General features: G+C 41.3%; 1 protein-coding gene across 6 annotated transcripts in view; it reads left to right on the top strand.

The window, feature by feature from the left end:
* Mub (poly(rC)-binding protein mub) overlaps window positions 1-24,031 on the top strand; it is a 79,575-nt gene that overhangs the window by 38,399 nt on the left and 17,145 nt on the right. For 4 of the 6 annotated variants that reach the window (XM_071705994.1, XM_071705993.1, XM_071705996.1 and 1 more), the window contains exons 2-8: window positions 1,350-1,602; window positions 8,234-8,290; window positions 8,649-9,047; window positions 9,658-10,056; window positions 16,765-16,861; window positions 17,558-17,837; window positions 20,955-23,696. In XM_071705994.1, the coding sequence (XP_071562095.1) occupies window positions 1,522-1,602; window positions 8,234-8,290; window positions 8,649-9,047; window positions 9,658-10,056; window positions 16,765-16,861; window positions 17,558-17,837; window positions 20,955-21,336 (1,695 nt within the window). In that variant the 5' untranslated portion in view covers window positions 1,350-1,521 and the 3' untranslated portion in view covers window positions 21,337-23,696. Of the gene's footprint in view, window positions 1-1,349; window positions 1,603-8,233; window positions 8,291-8,648; window positions 9,048-9,657; window positions 10,057-16,764; window positions 16,862-17,557; window positions 17,838-20,954; window positions 23,697-24,031 lie in introns of those variants that run through there. The other 2 variants (XM_071705997.1, XM_071705998.1) reach the window with 2 other exon arrangements.

Below are 24,031 nucleotides of genomic sequence, written 5' to 3'. Positions count from 1 at the left end.
TGTAATTAACGTTAGCCGCGGCTGAAAAATAATGCCGCGGAATGCGCTGATCGATCATCCGCGAACAGCTTTTGTCCCTTATAACCGCGTTATTTCCAAAATGTGTTATTTCCGTGTTATTTCATCATCGTGATATGTGTAAGGGATTGAAATTCTTACAAAACTTGCATATTTTTATACATAAACTTGTATTTCTTCTCATTTAACCGGCTTCCTCGTAAACGGCATTTTATATTCTCGACATGGAATAAATTAGAAAATAATTTATATTGTAAATATATGTACGCTTTTATGTAATATCTTGAAAATTTTCGCATTTTTTCCGTAATGCTCGTCAATATAAAGATCGAGTGCCCGCCGTGGTGAGCTCCGTGAAGAATCGTCGAGCGTTTCTTCTTTCTTTCTTTTGTGACAATAAACTTTATTTTTGTTGGCCGATTCGACGAGTGAAAGTGCATCGCGCCATAACGAGATTGACCGTGAACTGCGAAATTGATGTTTTATTTCGCTCGATTCTGCACACAAACATTACGAATGACGCCATATTTTATATTTGCGGAAAGGAAATGTTGAGCGAACGTTACAGCTTTTTATCTTTATATTTCACAATATTGAATAATTGTAAAGGGTTGAACATTTTTAAATGAGGTCAAAATAAGTCCGATAGGTTTAATAGCGTCATTTGATGAATAAAATAATAAAATAATAAAGCATGAGGAATGCGGAGCTTCGCGCATAAAACTATTTGATTATGTTATATGGACTTATTAGCAGAGTTTCATAAATCTCACACGGACTCACCAACAATAAGTTAATACAGTGGTATATCGCATTCCCGGAATCGCCGCTCCTCGGCCGCGCACTATTGTTATGCTAATCCCGGAGTTCACTTCAAACCACTTATTTCTATGCATGTGAATTCAACGCCCCGATAAATAAATTCCACCACGATAATCTCTCGTGTCGCATAAATCAAACGTACAAATTTCATCATCGGTTTATGCATGCAGCATTCAATCATGATCGATATTATACGTGTATCGTGATTGTGATTGAAAAGGAGGTTGACGGCATTCTGTAGTCCGACGGTTAAAAGGGTGAATAACGAATAGCGGATAATTAAATAATGAACGAATAAGTAATAATAATTTACAATGATAAAATGCGCGACGGTACGAATTGTCCGAATAAAATCTCGTATCTCTTCAAGACACAAAGGGTGTCGATTAGAACAAAAAGATCCTTCCTGCCGAAATTTAAAAGCATGTTCTATAAAAAAAGAAAATAAAAAAACAATTAGTATACGCATGCACGATGGTTTCGTAACCCAGATGTTTCTCTGATTTCAGTACGAGGACCGAGACTACCTGGGAGCGCTTGAGGAGCACGTCCCCCGAGACTCCCCCGATCAAAATCACTCGCCTAACCTCTCCCCTGTCCTCCTTGCCCTCCTCCGCGTCCTTCCCCTCCGCGAACGTCGAGAAGGTCTCCAATCGAAGCCACAAGATCCGCAATCACGCAATGGACGGCATGGACAACAAGCCGGCGTTGAACGATGATCCCTCGGTCACCCTGACCATCCGCCTGATTATGCAGGGCAAAGTAAGCTACCCGTTATATCTCGGCGCAAAATAATTTCATCGAGCTTATTTAATCGAGTACGCACGTTTAATCGGAGTTTTAAACCGGCGTTCCGAATCGCCGGGCATGTTTATCGCGCGTTTTAGCCGTCACTCATTTGGTTTATTCCGCATGCATTCTTCCTTTTTTTTTTTAGACTAATCCAAAGTGCAGAGCGTTAAGCGTTTTATAGGAAATTGCACAAGGAATTTAATGTCTCTCTTAATACGCACATTTTTATATTACGGGTTTTTCAATGCCTTTTTACGTACACATTTTTCAATAATTTTCACGTTATTTTGCATTCGTTCGGTGACCTGAATATAGATATATGAACAGAATTTTTTTTTATACATTTGAGATTATTACTCGCGTGTCTCGTTATGCTATGAAATTGGAGAAGCAACAGTAATAAGATAATGCATTATCGAGGGCGGAAAACTCGTGTATGTGCGCGCATATGTGTACGTTGGTGCACGCGTGTACGTTCAAAATCTCGTGGTATCAAACAACCTCCCACTGGATATCAACTGATATCCGTTTGTAGAGGCGCGTTGGCTCGGAGAATAAATCACATTTATCGTTCGTATCCCATTTCTGAGCGCATGATTTTTGGCGATTTGCGAGTATCGGTTAAAAAAAAATATATATAAAAATATTGAAGAGGCATGCTAAAGTTATTTTTGGCAAAACGTGTCGGCGCGTATTGACATGTTTCGGATTGATTGTATTTCATGCGCTCGCGTTTTAACGCGGCGATCGCGAAAATATCTAAGCACTCGCCGTCGGTCGTCACACTCTGGATAACCGCGATAACGCGTATTTGCCGGAGTCCCAAGAAAGAGACATAATTGCTTAGCTTGCGTGGCGATGATAAATCTCAGACGCGTCACTCGCGGTCCTCACTGACACTTACAGTGTTCTCTTTTTGACAATTACTGCGAATTATTTACGAGAGGCCGGACCGCGCCTTTCGACACATTGTGGCTGGTCACAGAACAGTTCTCTGGCACGTAACATAATTCTTCTCATCGGAATAGGAAAGCCGAGCTTATTTTACATCAGCCTGACATCTATTCGCATACCTACACAGAGGCAACTAGAATAGCGGAGCGTCTAGTCTCCAACAACCTTTTTTTTTTTAATTGATTTCTACGAATCGACACCGTTCGACAACGCAGATTTGAATCGATACGAAGAACGGGAACGCGCGGAAGAGATAAGATCCCGGAGTTACGGCGTTATTAGCGTTCTTTGTTATATCAAAGTCATTATCAGTTTCACCTGCAGGAAATAAGTTTCACTTGCGATAAAGCGCGTAAGAATTAATCGTGTGGGCTGAGATAATGCCCGCTATCGAGGTGTCTTAAAGGCTATTTGTCATTACGTTTTACGTTTGCGCGATCTTTCCCACTGAAAAATGAATTGAACATACTGCAGTTCCTTAGAGTAGAGCATATCATCGGCGATGCTCATCGGAATCACGTTTGACCGCGCATGAGGCAGACAATGTGGCCTGAAGCGTACGAGCGTTTGACGCGATGCCAAGAATCCGAGGTTGTTGTTTTTCGCGTAAACTACGTTGCGATCTTCGTGCACAGGGTGTCGCACAGGGTAACTTATATACAGATTTTCTATCAGCCGGCTCTCTGACGAGATCGGAATTTCTGTCTATGCAAAACGATGAGAAATCAGCATTTATCCCAATTGTCGATATCATTTTTCAGTATTGCGTGCCTTGCGGCATCGAGCGCCTCAAATCAGATTTATGTTACATCGAGGTTCACTAGGTATTACGCAGCAATCGAATTTGCGACGTGGAGAGTTGCATGACTACCGCATCCTTGGCCAATAAATTTGAAAGTAATCTTCGCTGCGATAAAGACGTATGTATTAATTTCATTGCAAATGGTTAGGAAGAATCGACTCTTTGGCGATAGGAAACGTCGTCTGTTCATTGAAATCGCGTGGCTATCGAACTTATATTGGGAGATCTGTAAGGACGTTTTTGATAATTCTTTGATTCTTACAAGAATATTCAAAGAGAGATTCTCATGCGGAGTTTCGATTGGTGGGCTCAAAGACTGGGAAAAGGGACAACCATTGAAAAGTTCGTGCGCGGGAATGAAGCAGAGAGCAATTACACGAACGTTTCAGCTCTGCGATGACAAGCGGCAGAGGAGCACCCGTGGTCATCGGCGAAAGCAATTTTCGTTATGCGCCTCAACTCTTTGCCCTGCATATTACGTCTTCCCTTTGCGGACATTTGCAGAACTGGCACACGTTATGGATACCTTTGTCTGAAATTTCATTGTCAGTCATTTTCGGTGAAAGATCCGATTTGTTAGCGGTCTTGTCCTATTACGAGCCGTTAATCCTCGGTCCGTGAAATCGATCTCTTCCGGAAAAACTCATGATTACAGTCAATGATTACTGATAATTCGTTAATTAACATACATATTTTTTAATTGAGAATTTTACGAGCTAATTTACGTTAAAAAATATAGGTATTCTAAAAAGAGGGAGTTCCTATGGAGAGCTTAATTATTTCAGAAAAGTTCACCCTCTGCGGCTCGAAAGTGAAAGTTTTCCGTGAAATGTAATTCGATGCGTATATCAATTACGTCATCTACGAGATTATCACGAGACGGAATTTCTGCAGAAAAATCGCTCCACGGAGCGCTGGCCTTTCACGGGACAAGTGTCAAAGTTTATTTCACCTGTACTCGGTGTCTATCCTCGTTCTAGGAACACGTCACCTACCAACGTTTCTGCTTGTAATTAATTATCGTGCACGAGGTGCAATACCATCGTAGCACGAGTAATTAATGTCCGCCGTCTCGGTAATTAATCGCGCCTAGCTAGACGCCGATGTCCCTTTCGATGCGCAGATCTTTTCGCCGGCGATCGTACATCTGCCAAGTTTTACAATTCGCTGTTAATGCTCTTTGGGTATTAGTGCGGTGGACACAGCTGCTAAATTCAGCGATTTTCCAACAGCTCGAGACTAAATAGATTTTATTTAATCCAATCGGATTGTACGCTAGATTTGTGATAACACGGCACTTAAAGCATTAGAATTTGAATTTCGGGAGTAATTAAACTGAATTATGGAAAGGAATTTTGACAAGAGAGAAAGAGCTAAGAAGTATTAAGAGAATAGTTTACGCGCGAATACACACACACACACACACACACGTGAGCGTATAAAGTTCGTGCTAAAGTGCGACATAGAAATTATTGCATATTCCTGCATGTTTGAACGATACTCAGCCGCCTGAAGCCGCGCGTGAGGTTCAATCTCTCATCCGGTGATGCATCTTCCTCGAGCTCTCTCGATCTCTTTAGAGAGTTTCCTGACATTCTGTCAGCCCTCAGCTGAATCTGATTCTCTCTTTTAAATGAACCACTGTGTCCTCGGTACGAAAAAATATTGCCGTGGCAAATCTCATTATATCCACATTTTTACGTCTCGACGATGATACGTCGACTACGTCATGACGTATTTAGGGGTTCGTCCCCTCGTCAACGTGTTGTGGTTTTTTCCCCGAGGTGTCTGCATTTAGTTACAGCAGGATAAAAATCAACTCGCGTTTGAAGATTAATGACGGAAAGTAGTACCTTACCTAATTACGCGTACATTTATTACGAGACTAATCCAATTATAAGGTTACGAACATCTCACGTGACTATTTTTCTTCGTTAATTGATAACATTTGTTATTATTTTAACAGAACATTGTCTGTAAACTAAACATTTAAGATTCATCTAGCGCTTTTGTAATTTAATTGTATATATATTTTATGTCGCGCCTTTGGCAGATCATTCCAAGTAATTAATTTTTTTTTGTTCTTCTCTCTTAGGCTTTAGGCTGCATTCGAGGAGCGCGCTATTAGCGCTATTTGCTCATTCTATCCTTGTCTTGCATCTAATGAGCGATAAAGATAGAATGATGCAATAGCGTTAATAGCGCGCTCTCTGAATGCAGCCGTAATATATTATCACATCTTGATAACAATAGCTTCAATACAATAAATCAAGCAATAAAGAACGTCTTCGGATCGTCGCGTTAACGTTACAATTCGGACGTGGCGGACACGCTGATCTCACGGACGTTTATTAATTATGCGCCTCTTTACTCAGCTCGCCAATGCCGTGGTCGCGCGTGTTGCAAAACTCGCTTTGGGAGCTCTGCAAACGGGTAAATGGATAGTCGAGCAGCCTCCTTCGCGCGAAATAAATACGTCTGGCCGCATTTTTGGCCGGAGAGGCATTATGTCTGCCGGTGGAGCACGCACCGTGATCTTCTGGGGCAGACTGGACACCGGCCAGGGCCAAAAGCCAATCGGCCGGTGCATCGCGGATTATCATGATTCCATTATCCTTCCGATGGCACGGTCCCGGTGACTCATCCCCATAAGTACGATATCCATAAATCAATATGATTCAGTAAAATAATTCAGCCAAATAAATTTGCTAACTTTTACGAGGAATACTTTTTCATCTAGTCTTTAAACTATCCCGCCAGTAGAATGAAGCGTTATAAATATGGCTCAAAAATTGCAATCGCAATTTCATCTTTATCTTCTACCAATTTCTCGATGAACAGCAGCAAGAGTCCATTTTAGTTTTCACTATTAAACGATATCGTTCCCGTATTGTATCGTTGAACAATGTCATGGCCGCTACCGCGTCTCCGATCTTGAGATATCATTATGACGTAAATATTTGGCTAGGGTCCAAGCTTATCTATTGAGCCGACTCGTACCTGTGTTATCCAAATATTTTCTTTCCGTCCCGGCCACGTAGCACCAATCTCTCCATCCAGCTCCGCCGGTTGAATTCAATAGTTTTGTGAGAGAGATGACGATTAATGATCTCCAAATACCCCAAGGGGGAAAAAGGACGCGCCTACCTCTTCTTGTTTTTTTCGCTGCCAGTGTATTCTGTTTTGGGCTTTTGGGCGAATCTCTGGACTCCAGCGGGGTTTGGACGCCGGCCAGGGCCATCGGCCAACCGGTCATACTTGCGAGCCCTCAGGAATCATTCCAGTCTGCAATCATAGAGCAGCTCGAGAGTCTAATTTTTGCTACACCGTCTTTGTTTCCTCAAAGCAGACTTCAGTAAAGTAGACTTTAATCCTTGTGACAAACGCGTAGCTCGAAAAGATTTTCTGTCGCTGTCACTTGTCGTTTACTATATAGTTAGAACTATATACTTAGTGTTTCGCTGGCACTTCTCGAATCGAAATTAGCGTTCAAGACGTCGTATAAGACTTGACATAAAGCTGAGTTTTGTTTAATTCCATATGCCACTCTATAATATTCACTCTATATCTTCTGCGCCTTATTCCACCTCTCATGGCGATGCGGTATATTTACAGAAGTAGGACAATATCGGAAAACTTTTAATCTTATTTCATCAAAGTAGGCTGCGCTGAAACTATTGACCGGTATAGCGTCGTGGCTATACATAGCTCTCGGAAACGACGTCCGTGCAGGAGCCGCCATGACGTTCTGTCCTAGGTTGATAACGCGGCTCGACACAATCTGATCTCTCTCTCTCTCTCTCTCTCTCGAGGACTTGCAATCTCGCGGATTTCGCCGATCGTCGCCTGACCCTCGTGTCTGGCGCGTCGCCAAGCCCTCTTCCCTCATCGTCTCGCTGTCTTCTTGTTCCGGCTATATTTGCTTCGGCGTGCATCTAATTCGTCGGCGATGACGCTTGTCCGATCGCGCTACCTTGTGCACGTCAATAGGAATTCACGACTGTCGCCGTCATTGATTTGTTTACCGTTCGCGCGGAACGAACGGCGGAACTATGAAAGTGTATATAAACCCTAATTAGGGTCAGCGTCGCGGCCCGTATTCACAAGTTTGCGACTTCGCGCTGGTGCACGAACACTGGCACGCGATTTCGTTCACGGGGGATAAGATGTGCCGAGGTAGCATGCAAGCCTGTCTCAATACATGAAATTTTGATCCTCTTAAACCAGGGGACGATAAACCGATAGCGCGAGATATGCGAAACTCGTTAACGTCGCTAGGAACGTTGGCATTTCGTCCGGGAGACATCATCTAAGTTTAGAGAGAGCGCAGGAATATACCCGCGCTGTGGTCGCTACGGAAGTAACAGTGACGTCCGAGGTCAGACGATATCAGGGTAGACGCGAAGTCTGAGTGGACATCAGCTACTTATGTGTACTAATTATAGGCTTGCGTGCCAATTTTGTCATATATCTCGCAGTTACTTCCTTTTATGCATAACGTACTGATGTAATCACAAAATGTGATGATATCAATATATTTAGTAAAATTGTGCATTAAATATCTGTTGACAAACGCGTTCAAAATATGTTCTATGATTATCATTATCGATTGATAACCGATATACAATTGTATTGTACCAATCATGTTTTTATATTATAATAATTAACTAATATCACAATATCGCGCTATAACGTCCTTTTATTTCATCGACAGAGTTAGTAACAATTCTGCATTATTCAGGGCATTAAGTAATTATGCGTACGTGCGTTTGTGGTTATCGAGTTTAGTATGTACTAAGATCTTAAAGACACGTAAACTAACGTAATATTCTTATTTCATTGCAGGAAGTCGGTAGCATTATCGGTAAAAAAGGAGAGATCGTCAAGAGGTTCCGTGAAGAAGTAAGTATCAATTCCTATTGCGAAATACGCCTTTTAAGTTTCTGACAATAAAAAAAGAGTTACGTATAATCGCATCACGTATCACAAGATGATATTCTACGTGAAAGCATGTAAATTATTATTACTGCTTCACGATTGGTTCAGCTATCAAGGACAGATTACATTTACATGTCTCTCTCTTAAGTTTGTTTTCTACTTTAATCATTCTTTCACTAATACACACTAACTTGACCTCTCAGAATAGCCGGCATTGATTATCGAATATTGGAAGCTGAAAATAATTTTATATATAGATATCTATATACATATATACGAAGACCCATGATCGGTAATACTTTTTTCCGTTCACTTAACGTAGTCCGGCGCGAAAATCAATATCTCCGATGGTTCCTGCCCGGAACGGATAGTGACTGTCACCGGGCCGACGAACTCGATCTTCAAGGCGTTCACGCTGATATGCAAGAAGTTCGAGGAGTGGTGCTCCCAGTTCCACGACATTCAGGGTGGCGGTGCCGGAGGCGGTGGTGGTGTATCGAGGCCGCCCATCACACTCAGACTGATCGTTCCCGCTTCGCAATGCGGCTCCCTGATCGGCAAGGGTGGTTCCAAGATCAAAGAAATTCGGGAGGTCACTGGCGCCTCTATCCAAGTCGCTTCTGAGATGCTGCCTAATTCGACGGAACGTGCAGTAACCATATCCGGTACCAGCGAGGCGATCACGCAATGCATATATCATATCTGCTGCGTTATGCTAGAGGTACGTACCATTGTTTTGCGACCTCGCGACGGTCGATCTACGTCTCTTTGTTTCTAGTTCGCCCTTTGATACTTGACTTTATAGAAATTGTCGTCCGGAAAGACTATATAGCCGAAAGCAACTTACGTAATCGTAATCATTCATGAGCGTGCCATTGATTCCATTAAGTACATGTCTAGAAACGTTTATAGTTATTGATCTGCTGACAAATAGTAACTACACCAAAATTCAAAACTTAAATGCGATACTTCGTACTATATCGATTTAATCTTAAAAGAATGATTGCACACGTTTAAACAATTTTACTGAATTATGATAAATGAGATTAACCTACTAAAGTCCAGAGTAAATGAGTATTAATAATAATTTTAATTACATTTTTTTTTTCATTATTTATAAATTTCTTCAGAGCGACGCGGTGTATGTATCTCTCGCTGCTGAAGGTTTCGGTCATGAAGCGACTCTCTCGTGGACTGAGTCGATATATCATTTTTGGACTTTAATAGGATAAAAGGGCCATCTTTTTTTTTATGATACCGCGGATGCTATACCAAATGTAACGGCTCGATCGGTGTATTCGCACTCGTGTGTGTGTTTCTTTCTGTTTCAGTCCCCTCCCAAAGGTGCCACGATCCCTTATCGCCCCAAACCCCAAGTCGGTGGGCCAGTGATCCTGGCTGGTGGGCAAGCCTACACCATCCAGGGTAATTACGCGGTGCCCGCCCACTCGGACGTAAGTACAGTATTACCATTGCCCGCGCCCGGTGCCGGGCACACCCCGCCCTCGCTGAATACCCAAACTTTGACGACCTCGCCCTTCGCGGCCCACCCCTCGGCCTTCGCCGCTTCTCACGGGCACCCGCTCCTATCCACGGCCCATCTTACGACCCCCCATCATCCTCTCCACCCGAGCCCCTTACACGCCAGCGTGGCAGGCCTCGCCGACCCCCTGCTGAAGAGTGGACACTTGCAGGCAGCCCTCCCGCCCGCACACCTCGTGGCAGACGCCGTAAGTCTTTTGTTTTTCGTGCTCCACCCTCTCCCATACCCCTTCTCGATCACCAACCTGGTTATTACCCGGGTAACAATATACATACGATGGATTTCCGTTCCACTTGTCCAAAAAATCGATACACCCTCCCGGTTCAATGTCTCCTCACTGTACATAATCCTTAATATATCCGGCAAAACTTCAACTTCACTGGCAACCTCGGTAGATGATTCAAAGTTGGAATAATCGCGAAAAAAGAGACAGAGATGGCTTACGGAAAAACACAGTAATTTATTTCTTTAGAAAACTAGATAATTCTAACTGAAAATATGAACATAGAGACATCTGAAAGGCCAATATTATCGCAGTTAAGTTGATATTTCTTATTCGTTTACAATATGTTTCAATATTTGCATTTATTATGTTTTTCTACATAGTAGTTGAGAAAGAGAAATCACTTGCGCAACGAATCTACGCTTGTTCATGGTATTAGTGGGATTAATTTGCGGTTAAGTTAATGCGCAATCGGGAGGGTAGAAAGTTTTATAGATAAACGAATGGTCAAGCGTGCAGTTACTCGCTTGTTGCAACAGCGACTAAACACTGTGGCTTTCATTAAAGGCGAAAGAGCGCGGTAATTGTGAGAAATTTATAGATTAACGTGGAAGTCTTGATCTTTCCTGTGGCTTAGTTAGTTTTATTAAAATAAATGTACTGAATATGTATTGGCTGTAGTGAGCATGAACATTGTAAGTCGTTACAATGAATTTCTTATTTAAGATTCACTGATGGAACATTTTGGACAATAATTCGAGGTACATTATGTATTACATTCGAAGCTAATACATGGTTTAGATAGCGCTGGTCACTGAACAACGGTAAACAATATACTGATTTCAATGTGACTCTGGATTCGAGATTATTTCAATTTTCGTCAAATGCCGTGGAAGCTTATAATATATTTATCAATATATTTCATTATTATCTAGGTCACTTGGTCTCCTCTCCCTCTTGAAACTCTTTACTGTCCTCTGTCTCCCTCCGCGTATATACATCAATACCTTGGCTTTCTGCTCGATATCCCCGTACGGTCTTGAGCTTTCTGTCCAGGAATATTCGTGTCGCATATCCTGCAAGTTGGCTTCGATTGCGTGAAGATGCGATCGAAAGGATCCTGATGCACTATTAGCTCTGACCGTACATACCTTCAAAACCCTCATGTTTTCTAGTCGCGTGACTTCGACTGTAGCAACATCTGATTAGACATAACATGGTGGAACGAAATAAGGCATGCTGTAATTATATTTAATAGTAACTTCCAACGCGACTAGAAGTTACTTTGCCACTTAGTTGCTGTTGGAAGGTTTCTCATATCAAAAGTACGGTATGTTCACGATCTTTTTTTTTATTTATTGAAAAGAGAACATTTCTATGAATCACATTTTAATAATAGTGATTCAGAAGAAAGTTTGTCTTCTTTTTTACATTTTTAGAATGAACAAATATCTTTTGGTGATTTTACGATATCAGCGAAGTCACGCGAGACTTGCCAGCTTTGCTTTATATGTGATCCGCACGTGCTGTTACGTGCATGCTTTTCTCTCTGGGTTACTTTTTTTTTTCTAAGTCCTAGATAGACGTTCACTGACGCTTCTAACAAGCTCGACCTGAACCTGTGTACACGTGTCTTTTTTCGTAAGCTTGCGTTTGGTAGTGGGTTGATCACCTTAAAAATTGCTTGCCGTTTCTCACAGTGCATAGAGAAATTTTAAGATGCATGCTATGTTAAAAATGTGCAATTGTACGACGTAATATGAGCTCCGATACCAGGTTGAATTAACAAAACCTGTGTTCGTATGTTTGAATTTAATTATTATATTTACACACGATATATCTAGTTTGATTCTTGTCAATTCAGTTCCAATTTTATTGAGATTAATATCTTTTCACTTTATTTTGATATTAGCAATTCACTGGTTCGCGACTTTTTTATTGGCGATGCAAGATCTCAAGTTTGAAGTATTCATCTACAATTTGGTATCTGAAGATTTTGATCGTGCATTTAGCTACTGCATTTATATGGTTCCATTGATGATCGTATTGAACTACCAATTAGCTGTTTTTATTCTTTTATATATAATCTTACTTTTCTCTCCTATTGTTCACATCTATTTTTAGATGAGAAAAATACAGGATATTCACATAGAGTTAATCGGTCTCTATAATATATATTCGGCACAGACATACTGCATCGAGCAGATAAATAGCCCAGTTTTCTCGATACGATCATCGTCCGAGAGCGGCAATTTGTGCGCTCTCTCGGAAGGAACTTGGAGGCGAAATGGGGATTTGTTCTGAGCCTCGCGCTGAACGATCAGGCCTGCTTAGCATGAATGCTTGCTCACGGGTCGCACAATGGATTCGTCATGGCTTGTCGTTGGATTCGGTCAGGGAGAGAGTGAGAGAGAGACGTATAGAAGGTCCCAGATGTTACCGCTACAAGTCTCCACGAACGGCTTGCGATCAATGAGGAGGCCAAAATTACCAAATAGTCGACGCTCTAATTCCGGGCTACTATGGTAGTGCTTTGAAAATCCACTCATCCGGCCGATCGATCGGCAGATGCCATGAAACGTCACCCTGATAAATGCCCGTATGATCAATCGGATCGTTCTCGTGACGCGATAGGAAATTTCATTGGTCGAGTACGTGCTATATCATTCTTTTAATTACGACAGTTTACTCTTTGCTACGTTTTTTTACATTATATTTATATGTATATGGTATAACTCAGTTGGTAATTTAATTTAGTAAAAAGGTTGTTTTGTGTTTCCACATTTGGTTATCAATATCAGAATATCAGATTGTCGGATCTGGTTTCAATCTTCTGTCTTTTATCATGATCAAATAATTCTGATAAATTTCATACGCTTTGAAAATGTGAACGTAAATTAAATTTTACGCAAAATTACTCGGTTTCTATGTAGGTATTCCAATTCATTGATTTACATTGAAATGTGTTTATTTTCCGTGAAGCACTTTTTTAAATAGAAAATTTGTAATATTTAATCGAATCTTCTGCGCGACGAAACTTTCGAGATCGACCAAATGTTTTCATAAAGCATTATCAGGATGGCGTGTCGTCGTGTCTCACTTTCTGTCCTATCTTCTCTTTCTGTGCGCTCTTCAACGACCGACGTCCGACACGGAGCCCGACTTCCTCGAGTCCGATTTGCTACCCGGAAACGAAACGAACGAACACGAGATGCGCGATAAGGAGGAACGTGTCTATACCATAATACGTCCTATTATCCACAGATATATTGCGGCTTGACCAATTCTTTTATTTTTTTCTTGGTTTTTTTTTTTTAATTTTTCTCCCTTTCATCCTGTTTGATCTCTCTTATTGCCCGTTAACTTCGAGAGACGTGGCTGAAAGGGTGGGGTTGAAGCGGTAGAAGCGATGAAATAATTAATTATGACAAAATCACAAACGAACAAGGACATGCATGCGTGGCACGAAAAGAGGTAGATTACCTAGATATATTATTACTATTGCGCTTTATATCTACTTTCACGATCCCATCTTTAATACTTTCTCAGTTTCTCAGTCTGCTTGATGAACTCTCTTACGGCTTACAGTACACGGTTACTACTTCGCTTCTTCTCCTGATATACTGTCCGATTTTGTGTTTTTGTTTCTGTTTATCTTTATACGGTCTCACATAAGAAATAGTTCCCTGCTCTCCTTAAAAGTAACTTCCTTATCCGGTCACAACCAAACTTCCTTTAAGACTCGAGAGCATAGGAAAAAACGTATTCAAGATTCTAATCTAGTTCTCGCGTAATTGTTTCTAAATATTTATTTCTCGCTTCTTATATTGAACACAATTGTCCATCTTTTTGTTGAGTTTTTGTGGAATTTTAATTTAATTATATACTTTATATTGTGAATCACATTTAAAAGATTTTTTTTGCCTTTAACAGATCTAAAATGATTCACAAGACTTATTCAGATTACGAACTTTCTGCAGATAATTATAAAATTGTAGAAAAGGTTAAACATCATTTTTTTATACTATGATGTACGTATCACAATTTTATCAAATATTTAGACAATAAAATAAACAATAAAAATAGTAATATATGAAATTTAAATTTAACATGCTATATTATTTAGGTAAAATATTTTTATTTCGAGTGTTCCAATTAAAATAAAAAATGCCTTTGAAAAATATTTTCTTTTAACTACTGAGTAAAATAAATTATTTATAACATGCCGACCTATTCAACATAGCAACTAATTGCATTTATTTATATTAAATTTGTGGACCTCTGTTCAACTTCAACTTTGCGAGAAATAAAAAAGATAAGATCCTTTTCGTACACATACACGGGCATAAATACATGTACACACATTTAATATCGTTCTTGTCGCGCTACGTTTTGTTCGTTTCTCCTCCTCCATCCTGAGTTGCTCATTGTCCTCTTGGCATCCTGTTTAGAACAGCATGGCTTCCGGCACTCTTTTAGCTAAGAGTCAGCGACGAGTTCGTGTAAGGGTGGGCTGCCCTGTACATTACGTTTCCACCATTTAAACACATTAGAGATCACGTCGGGACGGTTTGTCTACGAGAGGAGGCATTTACATATTCGTGAATAGACCTTTAATACTTTTCAGATAATTTATCGACCGTAGACGATCCACACACACACACACACACACACACACACACACAAGCCTCTTTTCTTGAATTTCCGGTTATTGAAAATATATGCGATTAAATAACTCAGCGGATATAGAATATTCTTCAGTTATATTTACAAAATTTTGTGTATTATATATGTATATATACATATATGTTTGTATTTATGATATATATACGTAGAATATGTGGATATACAAAATTTTTTAAGATAATATGTTGTATTAATGATGCTTTTATATATGTATATATATATATATATATATATATATATATATATATATGCATCATCTTGATATACCTATATTAAAATTAAGATATATTTCATACAGTGCAACAGCGCTTAGAAACTTTGCACATAAGTTAGTTTAGATAACAACAGTGATATAGGGAATGAAGTATTATCATTCGTTTAAGGACACGACATACATACATACATCCCATCCTTTCCGTCTACCTTTCATTTCATCCTTTTTAAAAATAAAGATAGAATATATCATTATTAGTAATTAGATACAATTTTTCTTCAAACATTTTGTATTTGCATCAAACGATTAGCTCGTTTTAATGCTCACCAAATAATTATTGCAGTCACTCAAAGTAATTTACGACTAAAGTTAGAATATTTAGTCATTTCTTAATTATATTATATTATAATAGTAACTGCAACATGTCGTTAATAGGGTCATAGTGGATTATACTTGATGAAATGCGATAAAATCTTTTTCGATGCAAGTAAAATGATGCTAAACTTCATGTAAGTATTTGTAATTGTAATGTGGAAACGGTAGATGCGAAGAGAATTGCTGCGTTACATTTCGCGTGATTTAACGGTATCACGAGAGTACAAGGATACACATCCTTCTTCTCTCCGTGCTCATTCGCTCTCTCTTTCTGTAATTTCTGAGCGCCCCTTCCTCATCAAGCTATCCCTAAGTAATTTCTGCCACGATTTTCGAAGTAACGCAACGCGACAGTTTATCTTATCGGCGGCCATTCCGCGTGCCGTTTATCCTCCCAGAGCAACGGGATATATCACTCTTTATCAATTTAATGCATTTCGGAGGCATGCGAGATTTTGTTTCTGCGATTAATGCGTGGAATGTAGACTGCTTAAGGCGGCGACTGGTAGACGGTGGTTCTACTCACTTCAATTTCCGTGTACGTTGTGACGTCAGAAGCGGGATGGAGGGAATCTTCGACGAATTATGCTGTTGTAAAAAAAAAACTAAAATTTAAAATGATATTCCCAAACTAGATCGGGTATAGTCACAGCACGGCCAGGACTTCAAAACGCTTGAAAATCGAGCGACGGAATTCTTACAAGCGTTTGAACTGAAGCTTAGTAACTACCTTCTCTTAAATATTGATTGTTGCTAGGATGTCTTCTTGTTTTTTCCAATCTCGTTCTATTCTACAATAGTTCCTGTATTGGATTAAGAATTTATTACCACGGAAAGATAGCGTATACGCCAAGATCAATTTTAACGATCAATCAAATCGTCCCGCCTAAGAGAAGCAAAAATAATCGTCGTTAAAACTTTATCTGTTTGCTACATTAAAGTCTTTGCTCTGGGTCGATACGTGTAATTGAAAACGGTACGCTCGAATGGCCATCGTAGTGCCCGTTATGAGGAAGCCGTCGGACCGGTCCCAGGAAGTCGGGACGAGGCGTGTACGTTGATCACGTGTACGTCACAAGGGGATGAGTCCGGGATAGTCGAATTGAATCGTCAATTGCGTGCGGAAGATATCCCCGTTCCCCCTTCTCACATAGAACCGAACGTTCTCTCTCAGCGAGGCTGCCCCTGAGCTAAGAGTTCTTGCTCGCAATCGGAGATCCTCGAGCGTGATGCGCGAGGTGGCGAACATGTTTCAGGCATACATAGATATACTTCTCGGTGTCGTCGTAAACCCCAAACTCCTCTTAAGCACACCCCGAGTGATTGTCCGACGCCCGCGGACCCCTATCTCCCCTTCCCCAATTTCTGAACGATGGATCTCTTCGTCGTTGTTGCAGATGGGCAAACTGGGTAGCAATCCTTTGGCTGGACTGGCAGCCTTAGGCCTCGGGGGTCTCGCCACACCGGCAAATACGGGTGGTCTTAACCCAGCAGGTAAGTCAATACGTGTCTTCGAGAAATCCATAAATTGGCAAGTATCTTGTCGATGTTATTCTTCTATCTCGCTTTATCTTCATTGTGGTATGTAATCATGTGATGTCGAGTGGTATTTATCTGTCGATCATTATGATTGCAAAAAAGCAAGTTTACGTATTACGATGATTTTCTTACGATTGATGATTTTCTCATCTATTTCGACGTTATATTTTTTATAATTAACCGCAATTGATTAAGCAATTGGATGCGTAGTAATATCTGTTGAAATACAAATTTCAACATCGTCAATTTCAAAACTATGTTGATAGTCAATATTTATGGTATCGCAATAAATTCTTCCTGTATGAACAAACTTTATCGACTAAGATCTACAGGTTCGTATACCGCAATGAGAAGTTACATAAATTTGTCTATGAACTGTTCCCACAAACATTAGTTAAGGTTTATTGGAGTTCTAGAGCAGAACTAGAGGAAGAGGCAGAGGAAATAACGATAGTATCAGTTAAACCGGAATTCAACTTCAATGCAACTAATTTATCGGGAGCAGCCTTATACAAACGTATTTCTTCCATTTGCCTCATCGATTATCTAGTTCTGTAAAAGGGCAACTTCTTTCTGTACTTTTCAATTAACGACTATGCTGAGATTCGGGAAAGAACTTTTCTAATATTTGCGCAATTGATGGTCGCGTAGCGTTAGCCGCATTGGCTGGAAGCCAGCTACGTACGAGCAACACGAACAGACAGCAACCGGCGGCGAACAATCAGACGCATGAGATGACCGTGCCAAATGAGCTGATCGGTTGCATCATCGGGAAGGGCGGTACCAAGATCGCCGAGATCCGTCAGATCTCCGGCGCCATGATCCGAATCAGCAATTGCGAGGAGAGGGAGGGCGGAGCAACGGACCGCACGATCACCATAACCGGGAACCCGGACGCCGTGGCGTTGGCACAGTATCTCATCAATATGAGGTGAGTACCACACGGCCTGTTACGACCATTTCCCCTTCAGGCCCATCAGATCGAAGGTCAGCCTTCGGACCGACAGGAAGTCATTCCGAGATGTTCGTCCAAGGTTCGGCTTTCGGTGTGTCACCGAATTCCATTTTCAATAGAAAGCAGTCGAACTCGTCCCGGCTACGTTTTGCAGTGGATCGCGATGCATTTCCCCTTTGATCTATCTTTTTATTTATTTATTTTTCTTTTCCCCGCATTTCTGCCGACACCGCCCGCCAAATTGGTGCGCGTCTCGCCGGCGTAGAGTGATTTCTTGTTGACCCTACCCACGATCGAGATCCGCCGATTCGCCTGTTTGTGCTACTCGTTCCTCACACAACCTGCTGCCTCACTTAACTTTGATGTCTTCTTAATGGTGAGACTATGTAAGGGATAGTCGAATCGGCACCCCTCGCGATAACTCCCATCATCATTGTTACCACCCTTGCTCACGACAACCCGCGTACAGATGACTTTCGTCGACATTTTCCTATGCCCATTAAGCTGCCGCATAAATATTGCAAGCTATAAATAAATTTAAATAAAATTGAAGATGAAGTTTTAAGAATGTCAACAGAATATGCTTAATGATACGTTATTCGTATAAGGGGGATGGTTTTAAGACCATATATATATTTCGTTTCTCCCCGACAGATTTGCAGTTTAAATAAGCAAAATGTTAATGTGGACATTAGAGAAGATTTATTCGATGTTTTTGAAAGGGGTACAATTGGCATTAGGAAAAAAAGTCGTCTCTACTGCGTGTCGCCGCGAGAAATGTTATGAAAGAGGTGGCATTACGCTGAGAAAGATACCGCTGCGGAATGGGCGTGTAGTCTATTGACAAGGTAACATAACGGTAATTTATCGCGAAAGAGTCTCTGGTTGAGATAATGGAAAAGATTCGTCGTCGCGTAACGCCACCTCAGTTTACAGCGAAACAGGTCGTACGTAGTCGTAAGGTAAAGATGCGAGGAGAAGACGTCGCATCGACGGCCATGATCGAGGCACCAGCGTTCACGTATGCAGATGGAAGACACCGACGACGGTCGTGAGACAGAAGAGGATCTTAATCCTTTATTTCCAGGTCCTGTCTTCCAGGTCCAGTACCCCGAGTATCCTGCAGAACACAACTCCGCTCAACATCTGTTCCCATTGTCGCTGGCTGTCCTTTCAAGCAAATAAACTACCGACTGAAAGACATAATGAAAAGATGTACGAGGACTGTCGCTCCGTTAGTGACACTCAATTCCCGAACAGTCCCAAACAAACGTATCACAGTTCCTCCTTTCGATTCGGTTTTTTAATGACACAAATTTCTTTCTAGTTTGACAGGCTCCCGGTAATGGACGATCAGCTTATAACATTTACGCTTATAATTCTGTTTTATCATTCAACTCGATTCGCGGAAAAGAAAGAAAGGGAGAAAGAAAGATAACGATACATTTTGCCTTTGGAGCGAGTATTTTTCTGGCATTTCACAGAAGAACGTTGCGTAAACGTCGCGTCTTTATTTGCGCGATAAATGTGAAGGGTTTCCCTCGTCCTTGCCAGGAACTTTCGCCATAGCATCTTTACATTTTAGTTATATGCTTTCATCGCTGTTGTTGCCATCGCTTAATGTTCATTGGTCGGTGTTGAAGATCTGTTACTATTTATTTTTTTTTTTTCAATTATGCTATGGAACTAATCTACTTCCATCATAGCGACATTAGAATGGTGAACGGTACTAACGTAGTCGTCGACGAGATTCGAGGACGACAGACAAAAGTCGGCACAAGTTCGCGCCACACGTAAGATCTCACCAGCATCAAGCCAAGTACAATTTAAACACGCGAATCGACACACTTTTTACACGTTACACCCTCACGTTATAATTATAATCCATTATATTTTATTCCAGATTGCCACTCACATTTTACTACTGCATATAAATAGCGCAATGCCGTTATATATATTTATCATCTCGAAATACTTCTATTTTGCCCGTTAACTTTGTCATCGTGTTTATTACGTATCGTGTATCCCCGGCACTCCCGTCGGCCGCGGGTCTGCGCTCTGCCATTTATCTAATTCCGACTTCTCGTTCAGACCATGTAAGCTTAAAAGTCGATCATCGATCATTCATCGACGCGATTAGACGAATATCCCGTGATCTCAAACGTAGCGCAACTTGTGGCAGAACGCATACCCGTTGTGCCTGGTTTACTTTGATTTCTGCCTTCTCTATAAGCCACGAGGTAAATGGCTCGTTCTACCGACGTACCGTGGAGACCACCTGCCTTTTCCGTTCACGCAAACTACGAATGACGCGATTCATAAAAACTATTGAGGGAGATGTCCCTCAACGCGGTCTCCCGTCTGTACAACGAACCACGAGCCCGTTACACCTAGAAAACAATCGCATCGTTCGCAAATCTACTTATTAGTGGTGGATGTGACATTTGTTTTTGTAGGAATTTGTATTCTGAAAGAGTAGACTAGCGAACGCGTGTTTTTCTTCCTCTTCTTCTTCTTCGTGTGCATCCTCCACTACCGCGCTCCTTGCGATCAGGACGCATTTCGACCGACTTCGTGTTCGGCGTCTCACTCTCCACGGGCAAGGGTCGACCCGCACTCGTCAGCGAGTCAGCCTATGTCCGGTATGAGTGTCCGTGGACATTCAGTAGGGTCTAAATGCGATCTGACGCGATCAAGACTTCCCCCCCCCCCCCCACGAACCACGTAGCCGGTGTACGTGATAATCATGCTCCACAGAGCACCTCTGCCGTAACTCTCTAAGCCTACAACTTGTGATTTAGTTTCTTCTTTTCTGATGGTTCCTTTCTTCTTTCATATATATTATTTTTCACACCATCTTGCGTTCTCCGCGGCAGCTACCACTATTATTATTACTACTACTGCTACGTCTACTACTTCTACTACTCCTACTGCTACTACTACTACTACTACTATAACTATTGCTACTATACTTTACTGTTCTCTTTACTTTTATCATCTCTTATGTTATTTTTTTTTTTAATCTCTTTGACACACTGTTTTACGAGGAACGTTCCCGCCCTCACCTTTTTACATTTTGTGTCTTTTCCCCAGTGTCGAACTGCAGAAAGCTAACCTAGAGGCCCAAAATACCCAAACCCCTGGCAGCGGTACCACTCCCGGAGCATCCGGGGCCAGTGCTTCCCCCTCTACCACCACTACCACTGCCTCTCCCTTGGCCAGCGCCATCCCCTTGGCTCAGCTGCTAAGCAAGCCAGGCGCCCTCAACGCCCTATCTAGCCTCACCGCCCTCGGCGGACTCACGGAATTGCTAGGTGGTGCTGCTGGCGCAGCTGCATCCGCGCTACCGGTCCAGACTACCGGCGTGCACCGATCGCACAAGACCTTTACGCCGAGGCTCCGTAGCCCGGGCGCACCAGGCCCGACCGACAGCGGCAAGTTCAAGTCCGAGCGTACCAAGTACAATCCGTACTGAATGAACGGACAAGCGACGGGATGATAACGATGATGTTACAGGGGGAATACTACACATACACACAAACACATACATCTACTACTACCACACTTATAGCGTACACATGTGTAATACACCGAAGTAAAGTGCGTACGGACGCCAGGGTAGCGAGTATGAAGACTTGGCGAAGGATCGACTCGTTGTTGTTTTTTTTTTGTTACTAAATGATTGTTAAGATGGGCACGATTGTGAGCACGATTGTCGAAATGCATGAACCCGAGGTGGAAGATGATCCTCGATCGTACAAGGGATTACCTTCAGCCGATCGACGACTGATCTTAGAAAGAAGAAATTTCTTTCGGAAAGATGAAACATTTTTGAATTATTTTTCCGGAGGTAACTGCTCCGCTTGCCCATGTTCGCTCACTTCCTCTTAAGAATCACTGTGTGGAAACATTTTGTAGGATTTTTATTTGTTTTTGATGTATTATCTTTAGCTGAGGAAAAGGAAAAGAGAGATTGGAGCGTTTGGAATCTTTTGTGTTATTAAACCGTATGATCCGATGCTAAGTCTTAGAAACAACACATATACTATCGTGACACGCCCTCCGAGATCGGGATGTTTCGACGCTATCGTGTAAAGACTGATTGTGTGATGTAACGAAGTGGCGAAAATCATTAATGATAAATTCTCTTGAGATCCCTTACAGCTAACGACATGAAGCTTTAGTCATACGTTTGCGTTTCATTCTCTACGAGCGATTTCGGATAGGCTCGGAGGACGCGATCGCTCATGCACCGTCGCAAGACAGCCTTTTTTTTTATATAAGTATAAATATATATAATTACATTATAATTATTATTGTAATTATTATTATTACAATATTATGGATTATAATTAATTACTGTTTGAAGCAAAAATTCTTATTATAGTATAGCTATTCCGATGTGATTTTTTTTCTCGTAGTAGATAGGAATTCTATCGATAGAAGAGAGTTTTTCGCGCGCGCGTGGATGAATATGTGTGTTGAGGAGAAAGAGAAGGAAAGTGCGTGAGAGAATTCGTCTTTGAATCATGTGTTTATCAGTCTTTGTAATAAATCGCGTTGGAAATGCACTATGTCATAATCATGTAACCTTTAGATGACTTTTGCGGTCTTCTTTCTCACGAAAAACGATTCGTAACCGAGCGATCGAGGAGTTCGCGAAGAATGCGAATACGGTGAATTTTGAAGCATTATAATCGACCATCGCAATATGAAATAATCAATCAAGCTATACACATAGTGTGTTGTTGTAATAACGGTAATAAACTTAATCCTTATACATCTGCACGCGAGACAACTAGAGGTCTGGATGGGATCGCGTGTAAATTATGTTTTTTGTGAAATTAAACTAATAAAACACGTATATACATACAAGACACGATTAGATTTCTAATTCCACGGTAATTCGAGCGTCTTTTTGATCTACTGTTTTGTAAGTGATTGAAAAACGTGGTGTCGAGATCGTCTGGCCGCGGAGGAACGTTTGATCGGTTAGATCTATGTCTAACGCAATTGCAGAAAAAAAGGGAGAAAACAGTTTGGACAGATGTTCGAGATGTTTCATCGCTTGGATAAAGACGATTGATAATGGAAATCACCAGATAAGTGTTTGTGCGCTCAATCTTCTAGTTCATAGCGAGTATTTGCAAGTAGCGACCGATCGGGCGTAGGCGTATAACAATTCGGTTATCCCGAGTACTGACCTTATCGCGAGCGTGGCCATGGTTTATCGGAACGCGCGGTAATCGCACGAGGAATCAGTCCCGTTCGCAGAAAAATCTATTCCGATCGGATCAACCGTCGCCATGATCGCGAGATATCTTCATTGCGTTTTTTTTTTTATTTTTATTTTAGATTGCATGGTCTCTCGGTCCATTTCTTTCTCGAGACAATAAATAAAATCACGCCCAGGACTCTAAGCTAAGGACTGTTTACGATGAAAGAAATGAGAAAATCGCGAGGATAATGCATTAGAAAGTACACACAGCCCTATCATGTAGGTATATCAAGTAAAGCGATGCGCATAACGGTGATAAATCGAGAAACAATATGAAACCATTGGATGCAATTAAAAAAATACTTGCGATATTTAACGAGAACGTAGAATTTCTTCGCATTTGAGACAAACATCTGATAAGGGAAGCCATTGCTGTACCTGGTATTCCTGCATCGTGCATAGAATCATGTAGGCAGATAATCTTCAGCTGTACATTAGTCTATAACGATATCGCAGAGCTTACATGCTTAACAGACTTTAGCCACCCTGTATCATCTTGTTAAATAAAGCTAGGCGTGTTTAATACAGTAAGAGAAATACAATACCAAATAAAAACAGCTCTAGCGTTCCTGCGAGTGAGGTCCCGCAATGCATTGGTTCGCAGGAATGATGTACATGATCGTGTTCGACAATGCGAAAAATTTGTTTCTCGACGACTGTTTTTCACATAGCAGGCTAACACGTTTCTTTTATTTGAACGATCGAGAGTTAAATGTCTCCAATATATTGCGCGACCACCTTTACGGCACCTGAACGTTTTATTACCACCTTTTTCGCGATGTCTTTGCGTTAATCTTTCGGCGATTTACTAAATCAGTATAATTGAAGGAAGAATTGAATGAAAGAGATGTATATATCACTCGGTTTACTATACTTTAATCAGGGATGACTC

This window comes from Temnothorax nylanderi, unplaced genomic scaffold, assembly GCF_030848795.1.
Source record: "Temnothorax nylanderi isolate EJ_2023f unplaced genomic scaffold, tnyl_v1.0 TNYL_tig0048_pilon, whole genome shotgun sequence".
Lineage (NCBI taxonomy): Eukaryota > Metazoa > Arthropoda > Insecta > Hymenoptera > Formicidae > Temnothorax > Temnothorax nylanderi.
This window is presented reverse-complemented; position numbering and strand designations above follow the sequence as displayed.